At 36.8% G+C, this 16,575-nt stretch overlaps 2 protein-coding genes across 3 annotated transcripts in view; one reads left to right on the forward strand and one right to left on the reverse strand.

Moving 5' to 3' along the window:
- The window catches only part of LOC139951720 (cyclin-dependent kinases regulatory subunit-like), a 43,077-nt gene extending 41,420 nt beyond the window's left edge, over positions 1-1,657 (reverse strand). The window contains exon 1 of one of the 2 annotated variants that reach the window (XM_071950769.1): positions 1,505-1,657. The gene's annotated coding sequence lies outside the window, so the exon portion shown is untranslated. The remainder of the gene's footprint in view (positions 1-1,504) is intronic. The other variant, XM_071950768.1, reaches the window with a different exon arrangement.
- Positions 1,658-1,842: 185 nt separating this feature from the next.
- The window catches only part of LOC139951719 (succinate dehydrogenase cytochrome b560 subunit, mitochondrial-like), a 32,386-nt gene continuing 17,653 nt past the window's right edge, over positions 1,843-16,575 (forward strand). Inside the window, exon 1 of the mRNA XM_071950767.1 lies at positions 1,843-2,070. Within this exon, the coding sequence (XP_071806868.1) occupies positions 2,054-2,070 (17 nt within the window). The 5' untranslated portion in view covers positions 1,843-2,053. The remainder of the gene's footprint in view (positions 2,071-16,575) is intronic.

Genomic DNA, 16,575 nt, shown 5'->3' on the forward strand with positions numbered 1-16,575 from the left:
ATAGCTTCACCGGGAAACCATACTTTCTTGTTTGCCGTGAAAACAGGAAAAACTCAAAACAAATGGGGCCAGTTGAAGTCATGGATAACTTTCCGTATGGCGCCACCACTTTTGCACTCATTTTTACAAAAAGGGATATATCAATCAGGTAAATTAGATACTATATTATTTTATTTCGAATGAAAAAGTGGTGGCGCCATACGGAAACTTTTCCATAAAAGGACACGGGAAAAGAGACGGGCAGATAGTCATAATCGTAGGAGGTCCTGTTTTCGAGGTGTCCCTAATATCGTGGCAAATCTTTTACCTCTCTGTGCGCGATGTAAATAGTCCCTAGATAAAAATTGTGTGGTTTTATTTGCCAAGCAAAGAGTCTCCTCTTCTTTGACCAAAACTTAGAAACACGTAATGCTCCACTGGTCATTTGCACTTGTAAATGCAAAAAAGTTGGTATTTTAGGTATTTCTACAAGGTACAAAAATATGTCATAATGTTGAGGCCATAAAAAAATATTTGCCCACTGAAAAAGTTTCATCAAACACTATTTCAATTCACAATTCATGGTGATCAAAATCATGTGACTGAATGTTTTGCTGAGCATTCTTAAAGAAAAATACAGAGGCTTAAAGAAGCCATGTGCCTTATATCATTTTCTCTAATATTTTTTGAGATTTTTATTTTGTAACCCTTGTATCAATACTATTATTTATATTAAAATTTAAACATCAGCTTGTTTATTCAATTATCACTGTTTTAATACGCTTTATTATAAATATTAAGAAAAAAAGTAGAAAAAAAATAAATAGAAATCAGATTTTGAAGCCAGTAATTATTCACACTTTTTATTTTTGTTTTATTTTTTTAAATTTTTTGCAAGTTACCATGGTAATTTTAAAAATTTAATAAAAAAATATTTTGAATAAAATGAAGGCAACTGCTGGCTATACAGTCATACACAGAGTCTCAAAGAACACTTGTAGTCACTGCAGATGTTTCTTCCATGTATGGCTTCAAGAAAAAAAGTAGAAAAAAAATAAATAGAAATCAGATTTTGAAGCCAGTAATTATTCACACTTTTTATTTTTGTTTTATTTTTTTAAATTTTTTGCAAGTTACCATGGTAATTTTAAAAATTTAATAAAAAAATATTTTGAATAAAATGAAGGCAACTGCTGGCTATACAGTCATACACAGAGTCTCAAAGAACACTTGTAGTCACTGCAGATGTTTCTTCCATGTATGGCTTCACCGGGAAACCATACTTTCTTGTTTGCCGTGAAAATAGGAAAAACTCAAAACAAATGGGGCCAGTTGAAGTCATCCAAGATCGGTGTGTGGTGTGAACATTTCAATGTCCATCAAGTTTTAATATATGTTTGCATACTTCGTATTAACAAATGAAGATAATTAGGGCATCGGTTGATATATTGCATCATTATTTTTTTCCCAATTCAAAGAAAAAGGCATTATAGCGTGATAACTGGTAAGCAGAGGATATACTTACTTCAGTCATGGAATCCAAGCCGAGATGTTATTTTATTAGGGTATTGCGGAGGCGCTCTATGTGATCTTCTTACCCCTAGTGTATACTACTACTACCAAGTACTTATTGTTGTTTTCCCAGTGGCTGCATGCTTAGCCTTTAGGCGCACGCGGCACACCGGATAGCACGCACAACCCCAAAAATGTAACGCACGAAAAAAGATTATCACCGCGAGCGGCGTGCTATCCGGTGTGCCGCGTGCGCCTTGACTAAAGGCTACTGCATGCTGCGCTCTACGTCCTACGTGCAAAGTTACCAAAGTTCACAAACGTACACGGCCCCTTACTGTCGTTTAATAATTTCGCTCGTCCCCACCGTTGCAATCGTCCTTACATAAACAGCTGGAGTCGCTGATCCGTGCACGAGGTTGGATGGACAGACAGGTTCCTAACCCCTCGAAAAGTGTCGGCGCTACACGATTTGCTGTACATCAATTTGCAATTTTTAACAAATTTTTGACTTACGTTGAGAGTCAGAAATTCAGATCCGGCCGACTTAAACAGTAAGACAATGGCGACAAAGTTAAGGTAGGCGTGCCTATCGTTAATTTAACAATAGGAAGAAAAAAAACCGTATCTTCAGTTCAGTTCAGTTCATTTAATGATTTTTTTCCAGAGTTAGACTTAGAGTATTCACAAGTTTTATAGGCCTAACACATACACTACAGACATAAGTTCATAAATAATAGAACTTGAAGAAGGTTAGTTGCGATAACTTAACCCTCCTCCCGACGGCCGCTAGGCCGGAGTGTTACGAGATAGGTTCGAGCGAAAACGGTTAATTTGGTCCAACGCGTACAATTTCGACAGCTAGTCACCAGATTTTCCCCATTTTTACCACTTTCAAAAATCATGACACAAATTCTGAGGGTACGAACTTAATCCGCAATGAATGTCTAATGCAGCCTGCTATATTAATAGAAAAATAATACTCAAAACAACATTTAAAATTTAGGAAATATTTCGAAGAAAAATGGACCAAAACTTACCAGATCCCGGAGCAAACTCCAAGGTTCATATTTTGAACCTGTCGCATTGCTTTGGGATAACTTTCCGTATGGCGCCACCACTTTTTCACCTTTTTTTACAAAACGGGATAGCTCATTGAGGTAAATTAGATACTATATTATTTGATATCGAGTGAAAAAGTGGTGGCGCCATACGGAAACTTTTCCATGCTTTGCAAACGCATTATTTTGTTGTTGGGCTAAACCATTCTGTAAAAAGGGTGTTACAATGTTGCAGTGCGTGTGCGCGCTGTCCGTTTGCATTGCACGCCGTTCACTCATAATGTAGCCCCACTTGTGTGGCCAAGGATAGCTGATCCTTGGCCACACAACTCCTAATTGTAATGGTGCGCATTATACATTGCGGATTAAGAATTTGTGTCATGATTTTTGAAAGTGGTAAAAATGGGGAAAATCTGGTGACTAGCTGTCGAAATTGTACGTGTTGGACCAGATTAACCGTTTTCGCTCGAACCTATCTCGTAACCCTCCGGCCTGGCAGCCATCGGGAGGAGGGTTACGTTATCGCAACTAGAAGAAGGTTAGTTGCGATTAGGCCTGGGCGAATTATTCGAATATCCGGTTAATGGCGAATAGGTTTTCCTATCCGTAACCGCGAATCCTTTTTTTTTTCTAACCGGATATCCGCATAGGGCGCGAATAGCTATTTATAAACCGGATAGTTCTGTAATTACAACCAAGTAACTGGATATTCTTTAATATCCGAATATCCGCGGACGTCGGGCGACAACTGATATGAATGTTTTGTCTGAATCCTTATGAAACTTCTATTAAGACAGCATAAAACAGCATAAACTAAGTATTTAACTATGCTCACCTCCGTGAAGAGATAAAACAATGACATTTCTGACGTAATTAGTTCAAAGATTACAAAAGTTTTCCTTCACGTAGAGTCAATCACGATCAAAAGAAAAAGCAAATCGCCATCTTTAAATTAGATCCGGTCATTTTTATGAATGAACCGAGTGACACTGTCTAAAACTAATATCAATCCGCCCATAAGATCTCATTCACAAACGAACAGCGCCCTCTAGCGGCAAAATAAAATTATTTTTTATTTTTTTATTTATTTAATAGCGCCCTCTAGCGGCGAAAAAAACTATTCGAATATCCGGTTAATTTCGGATAGTTGGCCGGCGGTATCCGAATAACAAAATTTCACTATTCGCCCAGCACTAGTTGCGATAACGTAACCCTCCTCCCAGCGGCCGTTGGGAGGAGGGTTACGTTGTCGCAACTAGAAGAAGGTAAGGTGTTGGAAATTGACTGATATCCTCAATTATGCCTTTTTCTTTGAATTGGGAAAAAAAAAATGATGCCATATATCAACCGATGCCCTAATTATCTTCATTTGTTAAAGGAACACGTTGCCCTGGATCGGTCGAGTTGGTCATTGAAAAGCATTTGTTATAATATGCATACGGGTAGAAAGATGCTGTAAAAGGAGAATACAATGATCCACACAAACATGCCTCGAAATTGCACGGTTTTCCTTTTACCTCGTCGGCTAACACGGTCGGCCATTTATGGGAGTCAAAATTTTGACCCCCATAAATGGCCGACCGTGTTCGTTCTCACAGTAAAAGGAAAACCACGCAATTTCGAGGCAAACTTGTGTGGATCATTGTATTCTACTTTTAAATTACCTTTCCAACCATATGCATTTTATAACAAACGGTTACAAACGCTTTTTTATAGACCAACTCGTCCGATCCAAGGCAACGTGTTCCTTTAATATATGAAGTATGCAAACATACCCAACCATGTCATGTGTTTTCAGTAGGGTAACAGGAAAATTGTTCAAAATCAAAAACTGATTTTTTTTTCTTCAAATCATCTATCCAATTTTTTAACAATAACACTTACACTTCTCCGTCTAGAAATTATAAGGCTCCCCTGTGAGCCTTATAGGGGTCTCATATTTAGGGCCTTTCTTAATGCTATATGTTTTTCAAATCAGCGTTGATGGGTGACAGTTTTACGACCGTTAGCCAGCCAGAAGTCAGAACTGTAGTTTCCTGTGTACTGTACACCTAAAGCTTTCCCCACCCCACTCAATATACATTCATAATGCTTGCATTTCCTTTTTGTTGAGTGAAATTAAAAAACATCGTCAAAAAATACAATTTTCTGCTCGGTACTTACTGTTGTTTTCCTGCCGCATCGCACGTTTTTTGGCGTCTCAATAATTCTCAATGCTTTATCTTTTGGTCACTCGACCGCCAAGCGCTGTACACCAGCCTACTCGCCGAACTGCCAAGCCACCACCGAGTTGGACTAAACCATTCTGTGAAAGGGGTGTTACAAACCCGTGTGGCAGTGCGTGCGCTGTTTGTTTACAGTAATACCCGCTGTTCACGCATAAAGCGCCCACGCACTTCCTCCGCACGGGTTTGTAACACCCCTCTCACAGAATGGTTTAGTCTGACTCGGCCGCGGCTCGGCAGTTCGTCGATCTACATGTAGTAGGCTGCATAATGAGAAGGCAAAGGACGTGCGATGCAGCAGAAAAAACAACAGTAAAGCCCGTTTCACACGAGCTTTCTAAACCATGGTCGTTGGGAGCGAAATCACATTCCCGTTGTATAATCACAAATTTGCGTCGTGTGAAATGAATCCGTGCGATGAAATCACCAAGGACCCGCGTAATAAACAACCGGGATCAAGACCTCCTCCAAAAAATCGCAACCCTGTTTAGAATCGCCGGATCACTCGTGTGAAACGACACACAGTAGATTACAAAGGTCCTCGGTGATCGCACAACGATCATGCATGCACAAACCATGGGGTTGCACTTCATGGTGTGTTGAAATTTTGGTTTTACGTTGCGAGAGACAGTCCGCCTTTAAAAGTGCTTATGCATGCACGACATTGGAGCAACGTCATATGTTTTCACACCTTTCATTGGTTGGTATTTTATTGAATATTCCGAAGCTAGTATGGCGTGCAAAATAAATCAAAAATATTATTCAATTACTACTTAACAAATTTAAGGACCGGGACCGCAACATAGCGCACCGCGCATGCGCGCCACCGAAAATCGGGCTTCGTTTTTTCTCACGCACTCTTCCGTGTTTCAGATAGCGCTATTCGATTTGACTGTATCGCTGTGCATGCTGGGTAGTTTCACTTGACAGCTGACTCCATGTGCTGTTGACATCGTAGCGTCGGGTTTATAAAAAAAAATCATTGAATTCAACCGAACTTTGGCCGTATTTTCGAACAAAGTTGGAGGTGGGTAACTCAAAACTGAATTTTCGGGTAGAAGGGTAGGGGGAGGCTCAAAAACGATGCTGGAAATGGAAAGATCGGCACCGAATTAACTTAGAAACTTGTGAGACCGAGTGGAAATTTGCAGCGCTAAGAAGCGATTTTCATTTTTATAACCGATCTTTCAGAACGGTATTGAGTTGACCGATTTTGGGGGCCTTATATTTGACAACGTCTCACATGATTTTTATAAAATATAGGTTGCCTTTTAGTTTCATAAACTAACTAAGGGTTTCAGGATGTGTAAAACGGTCCTCTGCCTCTGTTGTTTAAATTACAGTAAATTATTTAGCTAATTAAAATATTTGTTATATTAATGATAATATTTTTTTTATTTTTTTTTTTTTACTTTTTATTCTGTGGTTAATCATGGGAGTACATTTTGATTTTGGTTGAAAAACCTTGGTCAAAAATGTACTTTCCATGTTTTAACTGTTTTCTGTGCGCCGAGGGAGGGGAACCTACATGTATGGCCAATTTTTTTGTAGTTCTAAGTTGTAAAATGCCACATTGGTGCCTACAGTGTACAGACAGTTGCATGAATCATGTCAATGGACAATACATAAGTTGTAGGGACCGCAACAAAGACTACGTTATTTCCTTCCTTGGCGTTATATCCTGACCTACGGACATTGCCGAGTATCACGTAGAAGTAGAAGTTCAAACAGGTGGAGGGATATTTTAATTCAGAAGCAAGTACTAATAAGAAATTAATTGGAACTATAAAAATTTTAAAAAGTTAGGTTTAGTCGAGAAGTTCTGCACCAATTCATGGAAGGCTCCAAAAAAAGAGTCAACAAACAAATGACTGAAGTCTCATATTTTTAAACTTAGTAATACAGCAAAGAGTGTCGCTGAGTCTTTGTGTGTTCGGAAGACCCCAAATAACGATATATTATTAATTCCCCTTTTAGTTGGCAAGAAATTCAAACATATTTGGACAACTTAAGATTGGGACCAAGCTTACATTGAAACTGCCATAAGCCAAATGCCAGGAGTTCCCTGATCATGGTCTAATATTCAGTACGAGAATGATCCAACGGTACCCTGCGCTTGGTTGATGACTATAATTGACCAGCCATTTTGTTTACTACTCTGGCATGATATTTATTTTCATGCTCATATTTAGCTATTACACAGCATCAACATTATAATAATTGAGATTGGGGATGCATACAAATGGCAAATCATTGCAAAATGCGGTAGTCATTTGGTAGTTTATCGGACCTAATCATAGCCATTTGAATTTGTTTACTACTTTATTTACAGCTTTCAATCATATAATATACTTTATTAAAAGATGTTAAACCATGTCATCAATTGTTGATGCCATATTATTCATAATGTCAGGTTTGAAAGGACAATTCACCTCTAACATTGGGATCAAATTCTGTGCTCTTCGGACGTATACTTTGAGATTTATAGTCATTTTATTTTGTTTACTACTTTGTTTACTGTTTCTGATCATGTCAATCTTTACTGTTAAAGAGAGGAAAACCAATTAAACATGTTATTTATAGACCAAAGAACAAAATAAGATACATACAATTGTGTCAATATTCAGTTTAATAACATGTTTTCACAGTGTAATACAAATGACAGTCGCATACTGTGTTTTAAAATGTTGATTTTTCTGCATTAACAAATAACTTGTTTATTGTTGTTACCATGACAACAATTGTATATATGCCACAAAGTTTATTATTGTCTTATTGCAAAGGATAACTCATCAGCAACATCTGTAAACAAATTGGTGGTCTTCGGACTTGTACTTCAAGATCTATAGCTGTTTCAATTTGTTTACTACTTTGTTTACTGCTTCCATTCCTGTAACATACACCAAAACAAAAGATGTAAACAAATAAAACAAGTAGTATAAAGAAAATAAAGAATAGTGAGTTGATTATTTTGTGTGTGAATACAATTCAAGACATGTACAAACAACTTTAGAATGTTTAAATATGGATACTTACCCTGAAACATGATTAATTACGCAAAATTTCCCAATAAACAAACAACATGTTTATCGTTGTTTCCATGACAACGAGAAGAACAATTCAGAGTGTTCTTTGAGGCTCTGTGTATGACTCTATAGCAGTTGTCTTCATTTTATTCAAAATATTTTTTTATTAAATTTTAAAAATTACCATGGTAACTTGCACACAGAAAAAAAAAATAATAATAATAATAATAATTATAAAAAGTGTGAATAATTACTGGCTTTCAAATCTGATTTTTTTTAATTTATTATATTAATTTTTGTTTAATATTTATAATATAGCGTATAAATAAACAATGATAATTGAATCAACAAGCTGGTGTTTAAATTTTAATATTAATAATAATATTGATATGAGGGTTAAAAAATTAAAATCTCCAAAAATATTAGAAAATGACATAAGGCACATGGGCAATTCCAAGCAAACATGGACATTAACTTTTTTGACACACTCTACCATTTTGTACAAATTCAGCTCATATTTGCACAAGCTGTGAACGGACCCTAAAAAGTGAGCACATTAAGGTGATTTCTTCAAAGTTAAATATTTTCCCACACAAAGGTTCTTCTAGCAAAACTTTAATAGTTGTGATTAGCAGAAGGTACAACTATTTAAAATCTAGAATGAATTTTAATTTGTGTTTCTCATTTAAGCAATATGTGAGTGTAGTTGTTTGGGCTTCAACAGGGTGTAATGCGACTGACCAAGAGATGAAGTTATTTCAATTCCACGAAAAATCCACTGACTATCTTCATGGCAATTCAAAATGTGCTTCTACCCTTATTACCAAGTCTGAAATGAGTAAAGAAATCAACACTCTAGTTGGTGTATTTTAGTAACGAGTCATCAAAAAGTGTAATGCGACTAACCGGTAATGCGACTAACCATGCAATGTAATGCGACTAACCAAATCTTTTTTCAAGAGGAGGACACTAAGAGGTCAGCAAAGCTGGATATCTTGGTTAAGACTTACTAGAGGACAATATTACATGAAATAAGAGATCTGGGGCTCTGCAGATGCCACTCATGCCCTACCCACAATGCATTTTTCCAAAGCACATGCTGAAAACTATAACATGTGTTGTAAGCATAGAGTTATATATAATAACTAGAGGGCGCACTGGCCTATATACGCGCCCCAGCATGCGCACAGGCGGCCATTTTCTAAGTTGACAAAACTGGCATCTCACAGCGTGTGTTTGTGCGGCCATTTTGTAAGTTGAACAAACAACATCGCGTGAGCGTTCAATAAAAAAAACCTCAAACATGTATTTCATATTCAACGCGCGTGCAGAATGACGCGCTTGTCATCTTGCGGTCCCGTGGCGTTTGTGCACGAAGCATCACTCGTGCGCCCTCTAGTTCTTATATATAACTCTATGGTTGTAAGTCACTTTTAAATCTGCAATTTTATTTTTGTTCATCTACATAGTCGGCAAGATATTTAACATTTTATGTTAAATTTTATGTTAAATGCATAACTCTGAAAATAAAGTAAAATGAGAAATAATAATATTTCAGAAAAATGTAAATTTGCTTCTCTTAAAATACACATTTCAGCCTTGTTTCTATGATTTTTAAGAGAAAAGGCGTTATTTTTTCAGAAAAAAACAAGTGAAATTAATTTATTTTATTTGTTGATAAGGAATGAACCCAATTTTGCCGAACAAAACTCAGTTTGGGCTGCATTGGGCTTGGCTTAAGTGACCGGACAAACTGTAATGCGACTGACCGTAATGCGACTGACCATGGTTTTGCCATGTAAACCTTAAAGTTCAAGTGGCTGACTATTTATAAGTATCCTGTTACATACTAAATGTACAATGTATAAGAGTTGTGTGTTAAATGTAGTAAAACTTTTGCAAGTTTTTTAGTTTGAGGAAACTTTTGAATTGAGACAAGTGTATTTTTTACCATGTCCTTTTTGTGTAATGCGACTGACTGCTTTTTACAAAGCTATAACATCCAGAGTACAAAGCCCACAACATTTCTAATATCATCACTTCAAAGCCTTGGGTGTCAAGTACAAATCAGTCTATAAACTTAGTGGAAATAATATCTCACATAGAACTACTAGCACCAAGATCAAGAAATGACACAGAAAAGTGTAATGCGACTGACCATGGAATCGCCCACATAGCTTCTTTAAGCCTCTGTATTTTTTTTCCAGAATGCTCCGCAAAATATTCAGTCACATGATTTGATCATCATGAATTGTGAATTGAAATAGTGTTTGATGAAACTTTTTTGGTGGGCAAATATTTTTATATGGCCTCGACATTATGACATATTTTTGTACCTTGTAGAAATGCCTAAAATACCAAACTTTTTGCATTTACAAGTGCAAATAACCAGTGGAGCCTTACGTGTTTCTAAGTTTTGGTCAAGGGAGAGGAGACTCTTGCTTGGCATATAAAACCACACAATTTTTATCTAGGGACTGTTGACATCGCCCACAGAGAGGTAAAAGATTTGCCACGACTTTAGGGACACCTCGAAAACAGGACCTCCCATGAGGCACCCAAGTTGATGATAGTAAATATCCTTGATTTTTAAAGACCGATGTTTAAAGAATAGAGGATCAGTATGAGCAATATAATCTGTAAAATTAATTATGCGCAGAGCCTGTTTTTGGAGACGAAACAATCTATTGATATTATAAATGGACGTACAATTCCCCCAAGCAAGTATACCATAGTTAAGATATGATATCACTAATGTATTAAATACAAAGAATATAAAATCTCGGCAGGAACAAAATGTTTGATTCTGTTATTATGACCCCGATATTTCTACCAATAATTGAACGCAAATAGTCAATGTGGTTTTTCCAGGTTAGACCAGAGTCAATAACCAATCCAAGAAACTTAAAGCAGTCAGTTTTCTTAAAAACAATATCATTAATCAAAACATCTCCCGGAAGTTCACTGGCAGAGTTACTAAACAGCATGTAATTGGTTTTATTAATTTTTAAATAGAGTTTGTTGACTCTAAACCAATTGGAGACTGAGGAAAGCTCTTGATTGACCAATTCAGTCAAAGTATTAATATTACTGTGGGAGATAAACAATTTTGAATAATCTGCGAAAAGAATAAATGATAACTTATTAAAAGATTTGACAAAGTCATTATTTAAATATAAATTAAAAATAGTAATGGCCCTAGATTGGACCCCTGTGGGACGCCACATCTAGAATATTTAGAAGTTGAATTACAACCCCCTATGGTAACATATTGGGTCCTGTCAGAAAGATAACTTCTGAACCACTCCAGGGAAACTCCACGAATGCCATAATGATAAAGCTTATATATAAGTATCTCATGGTCTACTGTATCAAAAGCTTTTGAAAGGTCAAGAAAAATCCCCAGAGTGTGTTCAGAATTATCTTTAGCAGTAGACAATTTTATCTATAAAGTCGAGAATTGCATGGGTAGTAGAGTGTCTACTGCGAAAACCAAATTGTGAACTAGTCAAAATATCAAATTTATTTAAGAAATTAATAGTATGTACATAAACACATTTTTCAAATATTTTAGACAGACAGCTCAAGATGGAGATAGGTCTATAATTATTCACACAGTTAGCATCGCCACTTTTAAAAACTGGAATGACTTTAGCAATTTTTAATTGACCATGTTGACTAGGCACAATACCTTTTAAAAGAGACATGTTAATAATATGTGCGAGTGGTTAACAAATAGCAGAAATAGAACTCTTAATGACAGAGATGTTGATACAGTCGTCCAGAGCTTTTTTTGTTATGTCAGTTATTAACAATGTATGTTATCTCGTTTTCATCCAAAAGTTAAAAAGAAGGAATTCGGATTTGGCTGTTTAAGAAAATCAATAAAAGAGTCTTGGTTGTTGGGAATATTTTTAGCAAGATCAGAACCTATTAGCAAAATAATCATTAAAACAACTAGCAATTTGGTTGGGATTATTAACCAGCTTCCCATCATGCAGAATGCTGCTAATAGTATGAGAAGACATTTTGTTATTCAACACTGAATTAATAACCTTCCAGGTATTACGTATGTTGTTCTTTTCCTGATCAAACTGGTGAATATAATACTGTTTTTTAGAGGTGCGCAATAAACCAGTAAGAATATTTTTATATCTGGTGTACCTAATTTTACATGAATCTTACCCCCACTATTCCATTCGTTTCGAAATAGTATCATCCACTGTCCTGTTGTCGAGGTTATTAGTGGCTTTTTCTTTGAATTGGAAAAAAAATAATGATTCCTTTCCTCCTGCTCCTCCGTACGTGAGTACTTCCTCCGATGACTGCTCTTTTTTTCCGACATCTCTATGTTCCGACACCCCTATGTTCCGACACCCCTATGTTCCGACACCCCTATGTTCCGACACCCCTATATTCCGACAACTCAACCTATATTCCGACACCCCTATATTCCGACACCCCTATGTTCCGACACCCCTATGTTCCGACACCCTTATGTTCCGACACCACTATGTTCCGACACCCCTATGTGCCGACACCCCTATATTCCGACACCCCTATGTTCCGACACCCCTGTTCCGACACCCTTATGTTCCGACACCCCTATGTTCTGACACCCCTATATTCCGATAACTCAACCTATATTCCGACAACTCAACCTATATTCCGACACCCCTTTGTTCCGACACCCCTATATTCCGACACCCCTATGTTGTTGTTCCGACACTCTTTTTTAATCTGCTTATATATTCCAATAACTCGGGACCCAAACATGTTCCGACACCCCTATATTCCAACAACCTGCACCAATATATTCTCTTTAAATTTACCAGAAAATAGAAGCGATGTTATAAAAGGAGTATGCACGAAACGATCTTTGGTGTTTGCATGCCATAAGAGCTATCACGCACAGAACTGTCGCGGGATCACAGAGCCATCAGGAAATACATTCCCCATCATGGCTGGTGCCTTTCGGCAAATCACGTGTTGTTAAAAAAGTGACAATCCATTAAAAACCCTCAACCAAACTAAACAAACCCTTATTAACTATTTTCAAAGCCCAGAACATAAAAATGGCGCCGCACTTTCACCGACATGGACGCAGTTTCAGCCTAGACCCGTACCCCAAAGTATTTTGCCATTAAAAGCGTTTACAACAATTTTTTTATTGTGGAATTACACTAACATCGTGTACGTTACTTTATTTTTAACCACTTGACTCTTCGAGGTGATCATGCTTGGTGCCGAGTTTGTTAGTCAATAAAAGGCTGGTGTCGAGTTTGTATGGTGCCGAGATTCTTGATTCTGAGTGGGCGGCGAGTTTGTGAGGTTCCGAGTTTACAGGTGCAGAGTTTGCAAGGTGCCGAAGTGTCCGGTATTCAACGAGAAAGTATGGTTTCCCGTTGAAGTCATGTTGAAGCCATTGTGTACAATCTTCAGCCAGCAGTTGTCTTCATTGTATTCAAAATATTTTTTTAATGACATTAAAAAAATCACCATGGTAATTTACAAAAAGAAATTAAAACTTAAAAGTTAAAGAAAAAGTGTGAATAATTATTGGCTTTCAAATCTGAATTTTATTTAGTTGCGATAACAAAACCCTCCTCCTGTCGGGAGGAGGGTTATGGCAACTAAATTTTATTTAGTTTTTTATTTAGTTTTTAAATATTTTTGTTCATTTATAAAGCAGATAAATAAACAGCGATAATTGAATCACCCAGCCGATGTTTAAATTTTAAGATTATAATAATATTGATATGAGGGTGTAAAAAATACTCTCCAAATATATTAATAAAAATTATACAAGGCACATGGCTTCTTTAGGCGTCTGTATTATTTTTCCAGAATGCTCTGACAGCAGAATATTCATTGACATGATTTGATCAAAGTGAATTCTGAATTGAACTAGTGTTTGATGAACCTTTTTCGGTGGTCAAATTTTTTCATATGGCCCCAACATTATGACATACCTTTTGTACCTTGTAGAAATGCCTAAGTGCAACTAACCAGTGGAGCCTTGCGTGTTTCTTAGTTTTGGTGAAGGGAGAGGAGACTCTTTGCTTGGGAAGTCAAACCACTTTAGAACATTTTATCTAGGGACTGTTTACATCGTGCAGAGAGGTAAAATATTTGCCAAAATTTTAGGGACACCTTGAAAAACACCTTTAATTTTTGAGAAAACATTTTAAATACATTATCAATTCTCGATAGCGAGAATTACGGATTTATAGTAAACACATGTCATGACACGGCGAAACGCGTGGAAACAAGAGTGGGTTTTCCCGTTATTTTCTCCCGACTCCGATGACTGATTGAGCCTAAATTTTCACAGGTTTGTTATTTTATATATATAAGTTGTGATACATGAGTGTGGGACTTGGACAGTACTGTTTATCAAAAGTGTATAATGGCTTTAAAGACAGTGGGCACTATTGGTAATTGCCAAAGACCAGTCTTCTCGCTTGCTGTATCTCAACGTATGCATGAAATAATAAACCTGGGTCATTCCATGTCAAATCACCCCAAAAAAGGCAATTTTAAACCCTACCCTCTTCAAATTTGCTCAAATTTGGTTTATGGGGTAATCAGGGCTCAACAAGCTCAAATTTCAAATTTCACCTCCATCCGATAAACGGTTTTCGCGATACGACATGCTCTTTCTCGTTGACTTCGGTCAAAATGCGCCTGACCTCCGATATTCAAATGACCATAAATCATTAACCATTGGGTCAAATTAGTTGAAACTGGTGTCTTTGATTTTGCTTGGGGACCATAGCCTTGCTTGATACATGTACACACTTTGCATAGGAATAGTCAAGTAGGGCAACTTTGAGTGGAGCTTGAAAGCAAGCCCAAAGTATTATATCTTTAGTTTGTCTATATTGTGGAGAAAACATATTAAAGGGTAAATTTTCACCGAAGTTCGTTGCCGAATCAAGTGATCCACAAAGTCACATTCAAGGTCAAAGTAGAGGTCAAAAGGTTAATGCTGACATTCATAACGAGAAAATTTGCCCTGTTTTTGTGACGTGTTTTCTTCCTTTTTGAAGCAATTTTTTACGAACAAATTTCTCTTTTTTAAATTTGAGTTGCATAGATTTTTTTTATACAAAACCACAGATATATATGCTCTTCATTTCAATGTACTTCTACATTATTTCTGTCAATACTGTTCAGATAAGGCTGAGAAAGACTGAATTTCAGAAGCCCTTTGGACTAATTATATATTCAAACCGAGGTCACGCATATTCGAGGTCACGCATGAAAAATCACGCCAACTGACGCAGATAAATCACAAAGGAAACTTATTATATCAAGTGACCTGCGGGTAGACTGCAGGAAGTCCAGGCTTTTTTACTTCTTATGTAAACATGTGATGTCACAGGTCACTTGTCCATAGATACATTATGGTCAGTTACATAATGACGCAATAAACATAACCCATTGTGTTTTAAGGTCATTGTTCAAACCATGGACAAACCAACTTTGCTATCCTCTGTATCCCCCTGTGCATTATTGTGCTCTTGTGGCTAGTGACAACAGCAACAACAAAAACTTGCCAAATTTGCTGTGTAATGTAAGGTTTGATTGGGGACTGTTGCTGACATTCATAACGGCTGTTTCTCACGGATCCGATTGGTTTTGTTTTTCCTTTGTTTTGTTTTTCTTCAGGATGCCCTTTTAGTCAGGTGATGGCCCACTCTTGTTCTTTGATCACATGTCACAGACACTAATAGTGACACGTTGCCTTGGATCAGGCGAGTTGGTCTTTGAAAAGCATTTGAACCGTTTGTTATAAAACGCATGATAATAATAATAACAATATCAAAGTCTTATAGCGCATGTATCTACCAAACAAGGTATTCAAGGCGCTTAGTATAAAACTTTCAGAAAGATAGGTTATTGCAGTGATGAATCCGGAGACCAAATTATTAAGCACCTTAAATAAGGGTTTACAATGTACTACGGTGCATACAGCAGCCACAGCCTGGAAAACCGGGCATACCCCTTCTCTTTTTGATAAGTGCACTGGGTCCTTTTACATGCTTAATGTTACACAACACATGGGACCAACGGCTTAATGTCTCATCCGAAGGACGAAGCAATGATTAAGTGTCTTGGTTAAGGACACAAGTGTCATGGCTTGGACTCGAACCCACACTCTTCTGATCAGAAACACCAGAATTTGAATTTGGTGCTCTTAACTGCTCGGCCACGACACTTCCATGGTTAGAAAGATGTTTTAAAATACAATATAATGATCCACACATGCATCCCTCGAAATTGCACTGTTTTCCTTTTATGTCGCAAACTAACACGGTCGCATATTTTTTTGAGTCAATTTTTTTAGTTTAGCATTTTAATACTGGTCAAGGAAGATCATTCCAATTTCTTGTCCAATGCCAAGTACATAATCTTATTGAAAGAATATACTTTAAAATTATTTGGGGTTTTTTCCAACTAGATTTCCTTTGCAATTGAGAACTGAAAAACTTACATTTCATTGAAAACTTTTCTTTCCACCTACTAAGGTCATTAATGTGGATGGCCTGTGCTTGTTTTAATTGTATTTTCCGAAAGAATTAAAATAAAATAAAATACAATAAAAGGCATTTCTATTGTAAGCTGATCGGCTTGGAATTGGCTAATTGTGACTGCCTTGATTTTTTATTTTATTTTGTTTATGGGGTGGGTGGGTGTATCTCCTATCTGTACCAGGTCAATTAAGCGCTACACAATGAACCTTCCATGCATGTCCATAGGACATAT

The sequence above is a fragment of the Asterias amurensis genome, chromosome 19, assembly GCF_032118995.1.
Source record: "Asterias amurensis chromosome 19, ASM3211899v1".
Taxonomy (NCBI): domain Eukaryota; kingdom Metazoa; phylum Echinodermata; class Asteroidea; order Forcipulatida; family Asteriidae; genus Asterias; species Asterias amurensis.